The 14,896-nt window shown below is 38.6% G+C and overlaps 1 protein-coding gene across 3 annotated transcripts; it reads right to left on the bottom strand.

Annotated features, from left to right (window-relative positions):
• Nucleotides 1-994: 994 nt before the first annotated feature.
• LOC309694593 (uncharacterized protein) lies at nucleotides 995-13,020 on the bottom strand. 3 transcript variants are annotated; one of them, XM_082514786.1, is made up of 10 exons: nucleotides 12,136-13,020; nucleotides 5,916-6,065; nucleotides 5,666-5,808; nucleotides 5,407-5,543; nucleotides 5,203-5,296; nucleotides 5,007-5,099; nucleotides 4,706-4,932; nucleotides 4,441-4,612; nucleotides 4,216-4,343; nucleotides 995-4,107 (listed from the first exon to the last, which is right to left on the bottom strand). In XM_082514786.1, the coding sequence occupies exons 7-9, from the start codon at nucleotides 4,805-4,807 to the stop codon at nucleotides 4,276-4,278; spliced, it is 342 nt and encodes a 113-aa protein (XP_082370912.1). In that variant the 5' UTR covers nucleotides 4,808-4,932; nucleotides 5,007-5,099; nucleotides 5,203-5,296; nucleotides 5,407-5,543; nucleotides 5,666-5,808; nucleotides 5,916-6,065; nucleotides 12,136-13,020; the 3' UTR covers nucleotides 995-4,107; nucleotides 4,216-4,275. The 3 variants fall into 3 exon arrangements, 1 of the variants encoding a protein (XP_082370912.1); XR_014272911.1 differs by lacking the exon at nucleotides 12,136-13,020 and having other exon boundaries at nucleotides 5,007-5,117; XR_014272910.1 differs by lacking the exon at nucleotides 12,136-13,020 and having other exon boundaries at nucleotides 5,666-6,065.
• Between the last annotated feature and the right edge of the window lie 1,876 nt (nucleotides 13,021-14,896).

The raw sequence follows: 14,896 nt of genomic DNA, 5'->3' as shown, positions 1-14,896 counted from the left end.
TTTATTTCCTGATGTTCTTATGTGTCCTACGTGTGTCAGTCGCCAATTCTGAATTATAACTAACATTAAAAACATGTTTAAGGAGGAGAGAGAGCAAATAAATCTGTTTAACATCTGATCTTTGGGTTTTTGTTCAGTAATCAGCGTGACCTGTGTATAAACGCATAAAAGAGATAACGTTGGTGTTTCTGTCATGTAGTAACTGCTGGCTTTAACTGTACAAAGGTTGTTCGACACTATGAAACACATACAGACTTCATGATGTTCGGCTAATATTTTTATTGTGAATATTAATCATGAGGGTAAACGGCCCTGTACACCACGGAGCGAGGTCAGCATATCCACGATATGCAGAGTTTCCCAGCTGACTAACTGCCAACTATTCCAGAGACGTGAAAATATACAGCATAAAGAAAAGTGTAAGAGACCCAGCAGCAGATTAGAATAACAGTTATACATTTAATAAATCACCAAATGAATCCAAGAAACGAGCAAACCTGTTCCGACAATTTGAGTTTGTGTTCCCTCAGCTGCAGACTCGCTGCTGTTTAAATGTTTGAAAAGGAAGATTAGATATAAACAAACGTCAAACGTAGACTCATTCTGCCTTCACATTTGATATGAGGCCACACAGTAAAAAACTGTCAATTTTACACTTAGAGAGTTGATTTTAACTCTGTTTCAGATAACATTTGGTCCCACTCAAAATTAGGGTAAAATTTACTCTATGGCCAGTGTTAACTTTTTAGTGTTAATTCTACTCAGTTTAGTGTCAAAATTAACAACAAAATGTGTAAAAATATTTAACACTGAGGGTTATTCACACTGTTTAGAGTAATATGATTTCACTTTATAGAGTTATTTTTAGTCCAAGTTCACTCTAATGTGTAATAATATTTCATTTTCATTATTTTTTCATATTTATCATATGATGCTATATTTCTAAATGGCTGTGATCTATCCTATATTATGAAAATAACTACAAACATACAGGTTACAGTAACAGCATTTATTAGCATAACAAACTCTTACAAATGACAGTAAGTAATGACAGTTGTCATTCACTCCATACGACAATTGTATGTCAAAAGGCCTGGGATAATGCAGGCTGTCAACATGAAAGACAACTAAATCTTGCTTTGTCCTGGTCAACTCATAAGCATGGAAATGTTCTTGAAAGGCTACTGTACATAATGGCAAAATGAGAAGTACCAGTTTCTCATGTATTATCAGAACTGACTCAATCTGGTAAAACACAGGCATTTCAGACACTACTTTGCCACAAATAACCAAATGCGGGCGGTAAACAATACCATTCTGTTTAGCCCAGTTCACTTTCATAACTTGAACTCTATTGGGCAGTTGCATTGCTATTGCAATTCCAGAACCTCCTTTTACCATATCTAAAGACACCATTTTTCCTGGACCAATGTCTAACCGACTAAAGGTTGTTGAAGATTGCCAAATGTATGCCATATAATTCTGGTGTTTTTTTGGCCAGCGTTTTGGTGATATTTTTGAATGATTTGAGCAGTTTCTTGAAAAAATTGTGCTTACCTTCATAGCGCATGCACCAACTATGAAGTACAGGCCCTATTTTTTGGATGCAGCGAGGATAATGGATAAGAAAATGGTGCTTTGGTAAAAGTTTTTTCTGGGGATACAACATCTTGAACAGTTTGTGGTGTTCCACAATCAAATGTTTTAAATATACACACATACCTTGAGATAACATAGGAGAAAATACAATGTTAACTATCTGTAGTAATAAAAGTAGTAGGCCCCGATGTTGGTCAGTAGAGGTTACCAAATCTCCAAACATGAGGGGAACATTCCTCAGTAAGCACCATGTCTGAATAGCATTCAGTCCCAGATCATTAGACTCTCCACCTAAATTCACAGCTACTGGCCTATTGTTTTTCTCCATGAATCCATAATCAAAACTTTGTATTCTCAAATTCACTTCTCCCAATGTAAGATGTTGTTCTTTTAAATACAAAAACAATAACTTCAGTTTGTACTGGGCCACTCCTTCCAAAACATCATGCATCACATCAACTGAGAAGTTCTCAGTTGTGTGAAAATATGTCAGTGAATTCAATAAGCATGAACTCTTTACACCAAAAACATAAGGAAGCAATGGATTATTAGACATTTCCTGACAGTGAGCAGTGTGGTTGTCTTTGGTGCGCAACACTATTTTGGGGGAATCTTCAGAGAATTCTGTTTGAAAGTCATCTTTATCAGCTAAACAAAACCTGCAACAGTACCTTGCACTGAAAGACTCCACCAGACCAAACAAGCTATGTAAGCCTAAATTATCACCAGTGACCTGTACCACACTACCACGAACATAACCACCGAATAGTGGAATCTCAATACCATCGCTCTCTAACACTTTAATGTCTCGAACAATAGGAACAAGAATTTCACTAAAACCATAACGTTTCAGATCTTGTGCATGAAATAAGGCACAAAGGTGTATGTTGGCCAAAAAAGAATTCCATTTGGGAGAGAAGTTTCTTAAGGTAAAATATACTGCACCCAACTTGTGAATACCTCGCTTGGAACCAAGAGGATTTGCAACCTCAAAGTCATCATAGAACATTTGGATCTGAACTGTGTGCTTTTCTGTTGAAAAAAAGAGGGCGTGTCTTCAATAGAGATCCATCACAAATATCTCTGCGTCTTGAATCACAAGTGTCTGATTTTTTCAACATTTCTCCAACATGCTGACTCTTAAATATTGATTCCAATGTTGATAAAACTGGAACATACATGAATTTATCTTGAACAACTGCCTGATCATATGTTCCAGTCTTTTTATTTCGCCTTGTGTCAAATCTTGAGCCAATTACACATTCAACTGGTTCTACAGTTTCCCACTTGTCTGATAAATATTTTGACCTCTTGTACTCAGAATTAAGAACTGAGAAAGGATTCTCTAACTCATCAAAACATGCTTCAACTTTCTTGCACATTTCTGTTTCTCTTTCATTACTAAATACATGCTTAATGACTGTTTCTTTAGCATGTTGTTGGATATCTTGAACAATCTCTTCCATGGAATTCACTACAGAATTCACTACACTTTGGCCTACACCTGCTGCCTTTAGATCAGAAATAACAGCTGCACAACTATTTACAAGGTCTGCTGAAGATAATTCCGACTCAGCCTCTAAATCAGGGGTGTCAAACTCAAATACACAGTGGGCCAAAATTCAAAACTGGAACAAAGTCGCGGGCTAACATTAATATTTATTGAAAAAAAAAATCTTCCTCTAGATATAAGAATGAATCTTTTTTTATGGACTCAAACAAGTTTTGCTGAAAACCTGAATATGGAACAAGCAAAGCTTAATACTAAACAATATATATATTAACTGTATAATACCAGTAGGCCAGCTCTAATAGTAATTTGGTATGGCTTCGCGGGCCAAATGTAATCAGGCTGCGGGCCAAATCTGGCCCGCGGGCCAGAGTTTGACACCTATGCTCTAAATGTTCAGGCACCACATCAACATTAGCAGTAGTACTTGTGTCCGTAACACTTTGAACTGGTGAAAAATCTAGTTCTGCAGAATCAAATGAACTGCTTACGTGGCATTTGTTCAGGTGCTTTCTAAAGCCAGAAAAACTACTAAAAGAACGTGAGCATCCCACTTGGCCACATTTGAGATATAGTGTCCTCCCAGTACAGAGACCATGAATTACCTTAAGGTGTTTTACAAGGCTGTTTGGTCTACCATGATCACTTTTGCAAAGAAAGCACTTCATTATTTTGATCTCAATGGATACTAACGCACCATTCTTGCTCGCAACTCTGGGAGTTTCCTTTGTTTCCCCAACATCAATGTTGTAAATGGTTGTTTGCAGAAAAGTGAAAAAGTTGGTCAGGGATGAACTGTATGACGTATCAAAGACATAATGGGCCTTAAAGAGTTCATCAAGGGCTCCTACTGAACCTGTCGCTTTACATGGAAGTGCATGCTTGTCAATCACAATGAAGAAGGTGTGGATGCTGCTTCTTGTGGGTCCCTGAGCAAGAAGGTAGGGCTGACTGCTTCGGGTGATGTTGTCTAGATGCTGCTGTACACTGGTTCCAGCCTACAACAACACATTAAACAGCAGTATTTAGTGACTATCCCATTAGATTAGATCACCTTACTGTACATTACAATGGCGGTGATGGAATATATATTTTAAATAACATACCTTTAGGAATTTGATGAGGTTATCGACAGCTTGAGATGCAGACATCTTTCCTGGTCTCTTTCACCCTTGTGCAGATGGCGGTAGCAGATGTAGCAGCAGCAAGATAGCAGACATGTCACTGTCCCAGCCTACAGACGAATAAACAAAGAATTACTCCAAAAATACATTCGATAGACAGAATTGCCTATATAACCAACAATGGCAAATAAAAACAGTCAGTCATACCATTCTCAACTTCAGTAGCTGACTCAGCATTGCACATCAACTCCAAGAGCTCCGAGGTGGGTACAAGTCCATGACTTTCCTTTACAATCTTTGATTTGAGATCGATGGGCCACCTCTCCAAGAATTTGTTGGCAGTGACCTCATCAAACAGGAGTCTGAAATCTTGTTCTATCTATAATGCAAAAATAGAAGATAAGAGGTGTAATGAGTGAAATTGCAAGCTGCATGGAATATTTCAGTGATTCAACAAATGAAGATGTCTTACCAGTCCTGGTGTGTCCAGAAACCGCGGGAAGACTATGAAGACATCTGCTGCATTCTTATCATCGCTGACCATTGAATGCCGATAAATGAAGGTAGCTTTCATCTTTTCACGGATAGTGTCTTCATCAGCAGAGTGTCTCAAAAGAGCAATAGCTGCTTTTACATCCTCATCTGATAACACTGTCTCAGTGGTGAGTGGTCTGGATCGACCACGGCCTGGCCCGCCAACTTAAGAAAAAACAATTTGATTGACTCCTGCCTACAAATTAGATCAGAATCATTTAAATCACAAGTGAACTTACTTTTAGGAGATTTGGAAAGTGAGACACTTCTTTCCTCTGCAGCTTTTCTTTGAATTGTCTTCAACCGCCACGCAAGGTATCCTGAACCGCTCTCTGGATCATAGTAATGTTCTTATGTAATTAAATACAAGCAGAATGTTATCAACATTTCTGAGGGCAACTATGTGTTTAATGTTGCAAAGTCCCCTTTACTTACATATCCATGTTGTGAATATGGGTCTTCCAGATATGGAAACAGAGCAACAATCCCCTGCGCATACATCACTCTTACACTTTTAGGGGGAGATGTCCTAATGTATAAATTCAGTGATGACCGTCACTCAATTGGCATTGAACATCACAATTAAAAATAATACAATACTAAAAATGTTTCTTTATAGACTACATTTATGATTCTTACCCATGTGCTTCTGTCATCTCAGCAGCAAGTATGTTTATCATCTGTCTTCTAGTTGCATCTGTCAGAGATTTGGTTTTTGCATACTCTTGTATGATGTGTTCACCACCAGGCTTTGTTGTTAGGATTTTTTCAATCAACTTAAATAGACATAAAATATGAAGTCAGAAATTTTTTAAACCTTGAGAAAAACTGGAAAACGATTACATAAAAACACTTCACATCAAACATGCAAATTAGACTAACAATGTTCACTACCCACAGCTTTTGCCTCATAGTTTATATGGCATGGCCTTTTAGGTTGTCTTCCTTCAGTGGTTGCTGCTTCTTCAGGAGGTTCACACATTGTGAAGTTTAGAATGATTGTATCATCCGATGGAGAAGATGATGATGACAGAGATACACCTGTGCATTAAGGAACATGACCAAAGCAGAAGCATTAAATTTAACTGTTAATGCTTCAATCTCAACCTTTAAATTTCATATAAACATATACGTATGTGAGTGATTACCAAGTTCTTCATTGCTCAGCATGACTCGGAAGGTTACAGGTGACCCCTTCACTATTTCTTCAAACACCTCTGCGTCTACTTCTGTGTCAGACTGGTCAAACACCTTCATATCTAGCTGTCTGCCTTCTGGTATGTTAAATTTTAGGCACACTGAAGTAAGGTAAGAGAAAAGAAATGTTACAGAAATTGTTAAAAAAAAAAAAAGGCCATGCATTTTCTTATCAAATGGTAGAGTAAGGCTATGTCTTCACAAAATATTGATGAGATGAAGCTTAAGAATATAGGTAATTCTCATTCATTGTTGAAGTAGAAACAATTATCAACTTAGGTAGTTGACTTAGAATATAATTAAGCTTGTTTATTGACCAGGTAAACGTTGTTATCTTGTTTTATCCTGATATTCTAACCTTCTTTCATGAAAGCATCAAATGTCAGGGCCCTATTTCAGGAAGCCGGTTTAGAAAACTCAGAGTGAAAAACGATACTCAGGGTTGAGTAACCCCGAACTGTCCAACTCGGAATATTCGGTTTCAGAAAGGCTGATAACAATTAGTTCAATCAACGCGGAGTTGCTTTAACCCCAAGTCAAGCGCGCGCACGAGGATACATAAAGCCCTGATTAGTGGAGCACAGATTAAGCGAGTCACCATGGAGACGGAGGGAAAGAAGGCGCGGTCAATGTATTTTACAGCGCTTGAGGCCGAAATTCTGATGGCAGCATATGCCGATAACATGCAAATTTTGCGGAAAAAAAGTAACACAGCCTCAGCTGCAAAACAAAGGGAGCATGCATGGCAAAACATAGCCGACAGAGTCAATGCGTGAGTGTTACTTTAAACATTGATCTAGGGATTTCCACCCATTTAACACGTTATTTTATTTTATTTTTTATTTTATACATTTTATTTTGTGACGTGATGTGAGCGCAGGTGCAACCCAACAGGCCCCAAACGTTCCTGGCAGCAAGTAAAAATGAAATATAAAAATATAGTCCAAACAGGTAAGGTGTAATTGTATTATGAGCCATAGTGCTTGGTCTGTTTGTCCCATGTAAATCAATTGCAGTTAGAGGCTACATTAATTTTCCTTCTGTAAGCACTTATTGAAATTATCTGAGCACATTACAAGTACATATTTGCTTACTCTGTATGCTCAAATGTGACCCGTTATAGCCAACAGAAAAAAAGCAGAGGCCTGAAAAACAGGTGGGGGTCCTCCACCACCACCACTCACAGAGGCTGAGCAGTTGGCCCTCAGCCAAAACAGTGGGCGCCCTGTGGCTGAAGGCATCTCTGCGGGGACATCCTCTGAGTCAATAACCCCGCAAGACACAAGTGCCTACATAAGAGGTAAATTCAAAATAATACATGATGTGCATACATCCTTTCTTCACAGTCACCTTTGCAGTGCTACTCATTCATTTGATAAACTCTTTACCATAATGAATTATTTTGTAGTGAAGTTATTTTCCTACTGATTTTGCCTTCCCTCAGTCTTGGTTGTCTTTGAGAGCATAATGACAATGAAGTGTAAGGTGATTGGTATATGTTTGTTAATTGCCATTTGGTCCCTTGTAAGTTATAAGTGACCTGTATAAACCTCATATTCTATCAGTTGATGGTGATGGTGTACTGCATCTGGTGCAGCCTCCTGTTGAGCCAGACCAACATGCAGTTATGAGTACTCTTAATACTCCACAGATTATATGAGTTTACAGTAGAACAGCAATGTTGTTAATTTCTTTACTACAGGAAAATAATGAAGAAACATTGACAGCTGTTACAGAGGAGGAAGCAACAGAGACACTTTATGAGGTTTACATCTTACAATGGAAAATATAACAATTGAATAAAATGTGGTACTATAATAAAACCATGGACTTTCTATGTCTCTAACAGAGTGATGATGGAAATGAAGAGGAAGAGGGTCCAGCCACGTCTCCAACAAACCTTTCCTCAGTAAGATGTTCAGCACTGATTTACAACCAACCTAAGTAGGCATGTACTATGAATGTCAATGCTATTTTCTGTTTCAATAGCTCCCTGTAAAGCAGCTGTACAAGACCCATTTGATCAAGAAAATAAAAAAATGTGACTTGGAAATGGAACACTTCAAGCAGCAGATCCAAAAGACCAAGATTGAGATTTTACTGCTAGAACATCAGTTAAGGGTGGGTGAAGTGGTCAGAGATGGACGAATTATTTCAGTGTTATATACTTATACATAATAATATACTTATTAATACTTTGTGTACAGGAAATACAGGCGACCAATAAAGCCAGTTGAACAAAAAATCTGTTTATTCTTCTTTCAACATGTTGAGATGATGGGTCAAAGGAAATGATTGTGACATATGGTGTCTCTGACTGCTCTTCCATCTTGTATGTCCGTGGGAGGGTCAGGATGTTCATGGTTTGGATCACTGCTGATGTTTGGTTCAGAAGGACAGTGTTCTCCTCTAATTGTGGCAATGTTGTGAAGAATCACACATGCCACAATAATGTCACATGCCCTTTCTGGGGTGACCCTGAGTCTTTGAAGGCACTGGAACCGGGCCTTAAGCATTCCGATAGTCATTTCAACTCTGGCTCTTGTCCTGCAATGAGCCAGATTATATCGCTGCTGTGGGCCCGGTTCAGGGTCAGGGTAAGGGGTAAGCAAATAGGGTAAACATGGATACCCCCTATCACCAAGCAAGTAGCCAGTGAACTCTCCTAAGACAGAAGGATACACTTCAGTTCAAATGTCCCTGTAGCAATTGGTCTTTATATATTTTAAAGTATTTTCAACTCACCATGTCCAAATTTTGTGCTCAGTGTACATTCACGAAAGATTCGTGAGTCATGAACAGAGCCTGGCCACTTGGCTTCCACATTTGTCATAATGTTGGCAGCATCACATATGATCTTCACAGTGCAGAGAACACAAATTAGCATCCATTACTATAATGAAATAATTTGTTAGTTTGAAATGCTACAGGGAACTATGTACCTGTACATTAATGCTGTGGAAAGACTTCCTGTTCACATAGTCTCCTTCATTTACTGAAGGAGCAATGATTGGAATGTGAGTGCCATCTATACAGCCAATCACGCCTGGGAACCCTGAAAATAAATGTAAAATTTAAGTAGTAGTTCAAGTATCACCACATCATGAATTGAGTTTTGTTCATCCTGATACCTGCAATTTTGTGGAATCCCTCTTTGATAAATCTTGTGGGTCTATGACCGGGGAACACCACAGACGAGGAGACGTTTCAGTGCAACTGTAACATTCCTGACTGCCCGACAGACGGTAGCCTTGGAAACGTGCTCAGCGTCACCAATATTATACAGAAAGCTCCCGTTTGCAAAAAAACGAAGTGCAATACAAATAATATGTACAGAACTGAGAGGATGTCCGCGATGTGTCACATGAGCAATATTAGGCCTGAGGATGTTATTCAAATGAATTATAGATTGTGCTGAAAAACGGTAACGTTCACACAGAAAATCATCAGGAAATGATCAAATGTCCAAACGCGCTCTAATCACTCTCTCCCGGCGGAGAGCTCTGCGGAGAATTTGGGCTTCAACATCTACTGGCTCTTCGAGGTAGGGGCACGCCATGTCCGACACTTCCTACTGTCAGGTTTCCGACAAAGAGGCGGAGACAGTCAGGGTTAGTTGTGGTAAACCTGCTAGGGGGCAGGTTAGCTTCACGGAGTGTGTCGTCATAGTGACTCACTCAGGATTCATCTGAACTCGCTTTGTGAAACCGAAAACCCAGAGTTTTCGTTAACTCAGGGTATACTTACTCAGAGTTTGCACTAAACCGGCTTTCTGAAATAGGGCCCAGGGGCCTGTTCTTGGTACCTCGCTAAGTAAGTTAGCCGGATTTGACTGTTGACGATTTCGCGTGATCCTGGATCGTTCGGTTCTTCGAAGCTCATCCGGGACTTGCTGTCATAGCAACAGAGCCGTAAGCGTAAACCTGCTCGGGAGCAGGTTTACTTTATGTAAACAGGATTAGATCGCGGCCACTCAGGTATTTCCGCTTCATGTATACGAAAGCAACAGCGATATTTTACCACTGTTGTACCATAAATAAATAACATCAATGTAACTAAAGATAATGCAGCACTTGATCCTTTTATTGATGTCACACAGATACATACAGGTCATTTCCTAAAAAAGGGAAATGTACTATTAACATTCTATTACATGTATGTGATTATTACAGATGTAATTCATATTTCAGAGTAGTAATTGTAAATTACTTCGTGTAATCAAGATGGGAGACCACGGCTATAAAAGCGAAGGTGGATTTGGGAAGTCTGTCGCAGTCATATCCTGTCCGTATACGCGAGCCACCCATTGCAGAAGGTGCAAGATTGATAAGGAGAGTCCTCAGAATCCAGCGTATATTGCGGGATAGACAGGATCCTTTAGCTCACGACACGCGACAGTGTGCTCATAGAGAGATATCGATATTCCCGTGAGGGTATTATTCACTTAACCAACTTGTTGACGAGGGGGTGCAGGACCACCACCTGTCTTTTTTTGCGCTGCCCCTTTTCTTGGTTGCTGTTATGAACAAACTAACAGAGTATTTCAGGGTCTCTGTCCAAGAGACGAAAAGCAATATAAGTGATAAATATTACCATTCTGTAGAATATTCTTATATTTCACTTTTACTTGTTCCCATGTTCTAGTGGGTCCTGTTGTGGCGCTAATGTGAAAGGGGATATAATATAACATAATGTAATATAATATAATGTAATATAATATTGGATAATATAGTGTGATATGATAAATCTACCCTACCACCTACTGGTGTTGGCCAGAGGGGCCGATGGCGCGATATGGCAGCCTGGCTTCTGTCCCAGGGCAGCTGTGACAGCTACCAGTGTGTGAATGTGAGAGTGACTGAATAGTGGCATTGTAAAACGCTTTGGGTGCCTTGAAGAGCGCTATATCAATCCACTCCATTATTATTGTTATTATTAAATTACTTACGAGTTTAATTTGTCAGCAACTTTCTGCCAGCCCTCTCTCCTTGCTTTTGCAGCCTTTGCAGTGTTCCCTTGCGTTTTAATTAGACTCTGAAACTCCTGAAATCCCTCACTCAAGAGTTCTTGCTCTGCTGCCGAAGAATACCGAGCGCGCTCCTTCGACATTTTCGCCGACCAATCAAAGGGTTGCCGATCAATGTTTCTACTATCGATGCGTAGCCCCTGTTGGGCCACCCAGTGATCTCACATTACTTCATCCAGCTATACTAATCGTCAACAACAGGTGTGTTCGGGGAACCGGAATAGCGAGCTCAGAGTTAGCGCGATGATTTGATCTTGGATGTGTCATTTGATCTTGGATGTAGTAAGCGACGTACGAAGAACGGGCCCCTGGTCAGACAGCCTAACATACTTCTGCTCCCCACCAAACAAAACACGCAGCAACATATTCTGTTCACAAAACAAAAGAGAAAAAAATAATAAAGGAAAGAGTTTAAAACTGTGGATGTACTTTAGAGCTTTAGTTTTTATACAAAATAGAAGCAGTTAAAAGTCAATATTACTTAACAGCTACAGCATGAAGAAATAAGTAACAGATTAACTGCTAATAAAGATCCTTTATCAACCAGTGTTACTGCAAATGGACCAAGTGTGACTAACATCTAATATTGTTTAATAACTTTAGTCTACTTATCAAGTATTGGTCGCTCTTACTGCAATTCGCTTTATTTCTGTGAACAATTACTGTATATTAACATATCATTAACATTGCTGTCAATTAATTTATATAAAATAATCTGAATTAATTCTAAATTAGTGTAAGCCTTTGGCATTTGCTTAAAAGAATATAAATCAGTAGAGTAAACTTTATTGTAATGTTACCCACTTTTTCTGATAGTTCCTTCGAAGCTAATTAGCGATTATTAGCTTACTAATAAACGGTAATTTAGTTGCTAAAACTATCCCATTAGACATGTGACAATAATATTATCTAAGCTGCACTTAGAAGAAATACATAGTTAACATGTTTTAGGTTAATCTTAACTCAGTGAGAATATAACGAACATTTGAACTTTTAGCAATGGTTAGCATGTAGCTACTCGACAATATCATTAAACCTATGGGTAAATGCTGCTAACTCGACATCAATGTAACTATAAAGAGCTATTTAGTTTAAAAATACTTACTAAACAATGTTACCAGTATGGGAATGTTAACTTAACTTACCTGACTGTGGTAGCTCTCAGACCGCACACGCCTGCGGACTGGTACTAATCAACACTGTGTGGAGTTATGTCTTCACTCCGTGTCTACAGAACTTTACACTGACTTTTAACTCTGACGTTAGAGCTGGTTTACTCCTCACAGAGTTGTATATACTCTCTCTAGGTTAAAATAGGTTTACACTGAAATATTGACACTCCATTTTTTACTGTGCAGCACGTATAGTGGCTGTGTCCTGTTTTAAGATCATACATGTAAAATTGTTGTCTGACCTCCGTCTGCATGCAGGTAAACTGAGGGTCTGTTGAGCTGATCGCTGGTTTCGTGAGAAAAATGTCAGCTCGTTCTTTATGTTACAGAAGCACAGAGACACAAGACCAGGCGGAAAGAGACGATCGTTCGGTGAAAATGAGAATCTGCGAATGCAACATGTGGAACACGGAGAGTGGAATATGTAAACAAACCGGTTAACGTAACCCCCTCAGTGCACTCTGCATGCTAACTGTTAGCAGAGCTAGTGAAATCTCTGAAAACATCTGAGCACTTTTGCAAGCATGTTCTATGTTGACAACCTGACCAGACATGTGAAGATTACGGCGCGACATTCGCAGCTAAAACACTGTTAAAAGTGTAGTTGGTGACAGAAAAACGGGGTATTTTAAAACTACACCACCACCATTGCTGCCTGTGATTTGATCTGCATTCTGGGATACCTGGCTGCCCCAAGTCTACACAAGCAATCGATTATCTAGGATCGACCTGTTTTGACTTACTTTGCACGGCAACCAATCAAATGTTAGAGAAGCTGCATGGGCAGCGTTAACCCCGCCCCCTGAGTTTGATGGGTGAGGCTGACAGATAAAATTATTTCATGACGAGAGCCAGGCGTCAGGACTGCCAAAATGAAATAAATAAATATAGCATTAAATAATTAATTAAATGTGTCAATAATTAATTAAATGTGTCAATAATTAATTAAAATGTGAAATACATAAATAATTAATTAAATGTGTCAATAATTAATTAAAACGTGAAATACATAAATAATTAATTAAATGTGTCAATAATTAATTAATTACATGTGTCATAACTATTTATTTAATTAATTAATTCCAATTTTAATTAATTATTGACACATTTAATTAATTATTTAATGGTGTATTTAATTAATTCATTATGGCAGTCCTGGCGTTCCATACATACAAAGCATAATATATAAAATAACATTTACCTGAGTTTTTTCTTTGAAAGAAGCCTCTAATGTTCATTCTTATATTTCAGTACATAACTGAAACCGATTTAGTCGGGGAGGGTAAGAACTGAAAATATGAAATAAACACACGTAAGCTAAGACTCTCTAAAAAAATAGCATTTGTTCGGCTTTTCATTTCGCCATTTGTTGATTCACTTGAAGAGCAAGTAACGTAATATTGGTCAAGTGATCAGTTTGATATCAATCTTTCGTGATGCACCGTCATATTTACATTATTTGTACGGTACGAATGATTTGCTTTGGTACCTGCTCAAACTTAAGCTCTCCTTAGTATGGCTGGCTCCGTTTCTCCAACAGCGCACTCACAGGCAGCAGCTGCCCCGCCCCCTCGCTCAGTCGCTTAGTGCCTGAGCTCGGATCATACCAATATCAGGGGGGATTCACGCACAGTCGTAAATTCCCACAGTGTGCACTATGTGCTTCGAATATTGTGTGTACTTTTTGTTTTATACAGTTGTCAGCCAGACATCTAACTATGAAAAAAATTACACTCCAAAAGACCCCGGGCTTCTGACAAAACAACCCGGGCTTAAGCCCAGTAAGCCTCCCCCACGCTCCGCCCCTGCTTGAACATCCGATGACCTGTATAGTGCACTCTATGTAATATTTTGTATTGAATTAATTGAACACTGGGATTTCTGATTAGATGAAAGGTTTGTAAGCAAGTCTGAGACCAGAAGTTTTGGTCTAAGTTAGCTGATAAATCCGCTTCCCATTTTGCAATAGGAAGTGATACTGATTCATCTGTTTTAGAAAGCATTCTGTATATTTTGGAAAGTAATTTGGGGGTTTTAAGAGTAAGAAATTGAACCACACTTGGTGGTGTTTGTAGTTCAACTTGACCCGGTTTAAATTTCTTTTTTACTATGGATTTAATTTGTTGATATTCTAAAAATCTTTTCTTGTTGATCCCATATTGTGTAACTAGTCCGTCAAATGAAATAAATTCTGTTCCTTCTAGTATATGTTCTAAATATTTGATTCCTTTACCACTCCAATCTGAAAAGTTTATCATATTATTGTTTTGTAATATGTCAGGGTTGTTCCAGATAGGTGTACATTTGCATGGGATTAATGAAGACTCCGTGAATTTTAGAAACTCCCACCATGCTGTCAGAGAAGAGCTGATGTTGACGCTTTTAAAGCATTCATGTCGTTGGATGTTTGAGCTGATAAATGGTAGATCTGAAATCTCTAGATTATTGCAAAGTGCTTGTTCTACATCTAGCCAAGGTTCATCTAAGACGGTATGTTTTAGCCATCCTGAGATAAACTGAAGCCTGTTGGCTAAGAAGTAGTGCTGAAAGTTAGGTAGTTCTAATCCTCCTTTATCCTTGGTCTTTTGTAGTGTTTTTAAGCTTATACGTGGGGGTTTATTTTTCCAAAGCAATTTGGACATACATGAATCTAGAGATCTGAACCAATCTTGTGGCGGTTTAGTTGGGATCATTGAGAATAAATAATTTTTTTTTGGTAAGACCATCATTTTTA

Source organism: Aulonocara stuartgranti, assembly GCF_965226115.1.
Source record: "Aulonocara stuartgranti genome assembly, chromosome: 18".
In the NCBI taxonomy this organism is placed as follows: domain Eukaryota; kingdom Metazoa; phylum Chordata; class Actinopteri; order Cichliformes; family Cichlidae; genus Aulonocara; species Aulonocara stuartgranti.
Note: the sequence above shows the minus strand (reverse complement) of the source record. Positions and strands in the feature narration are given on the sequence as shown.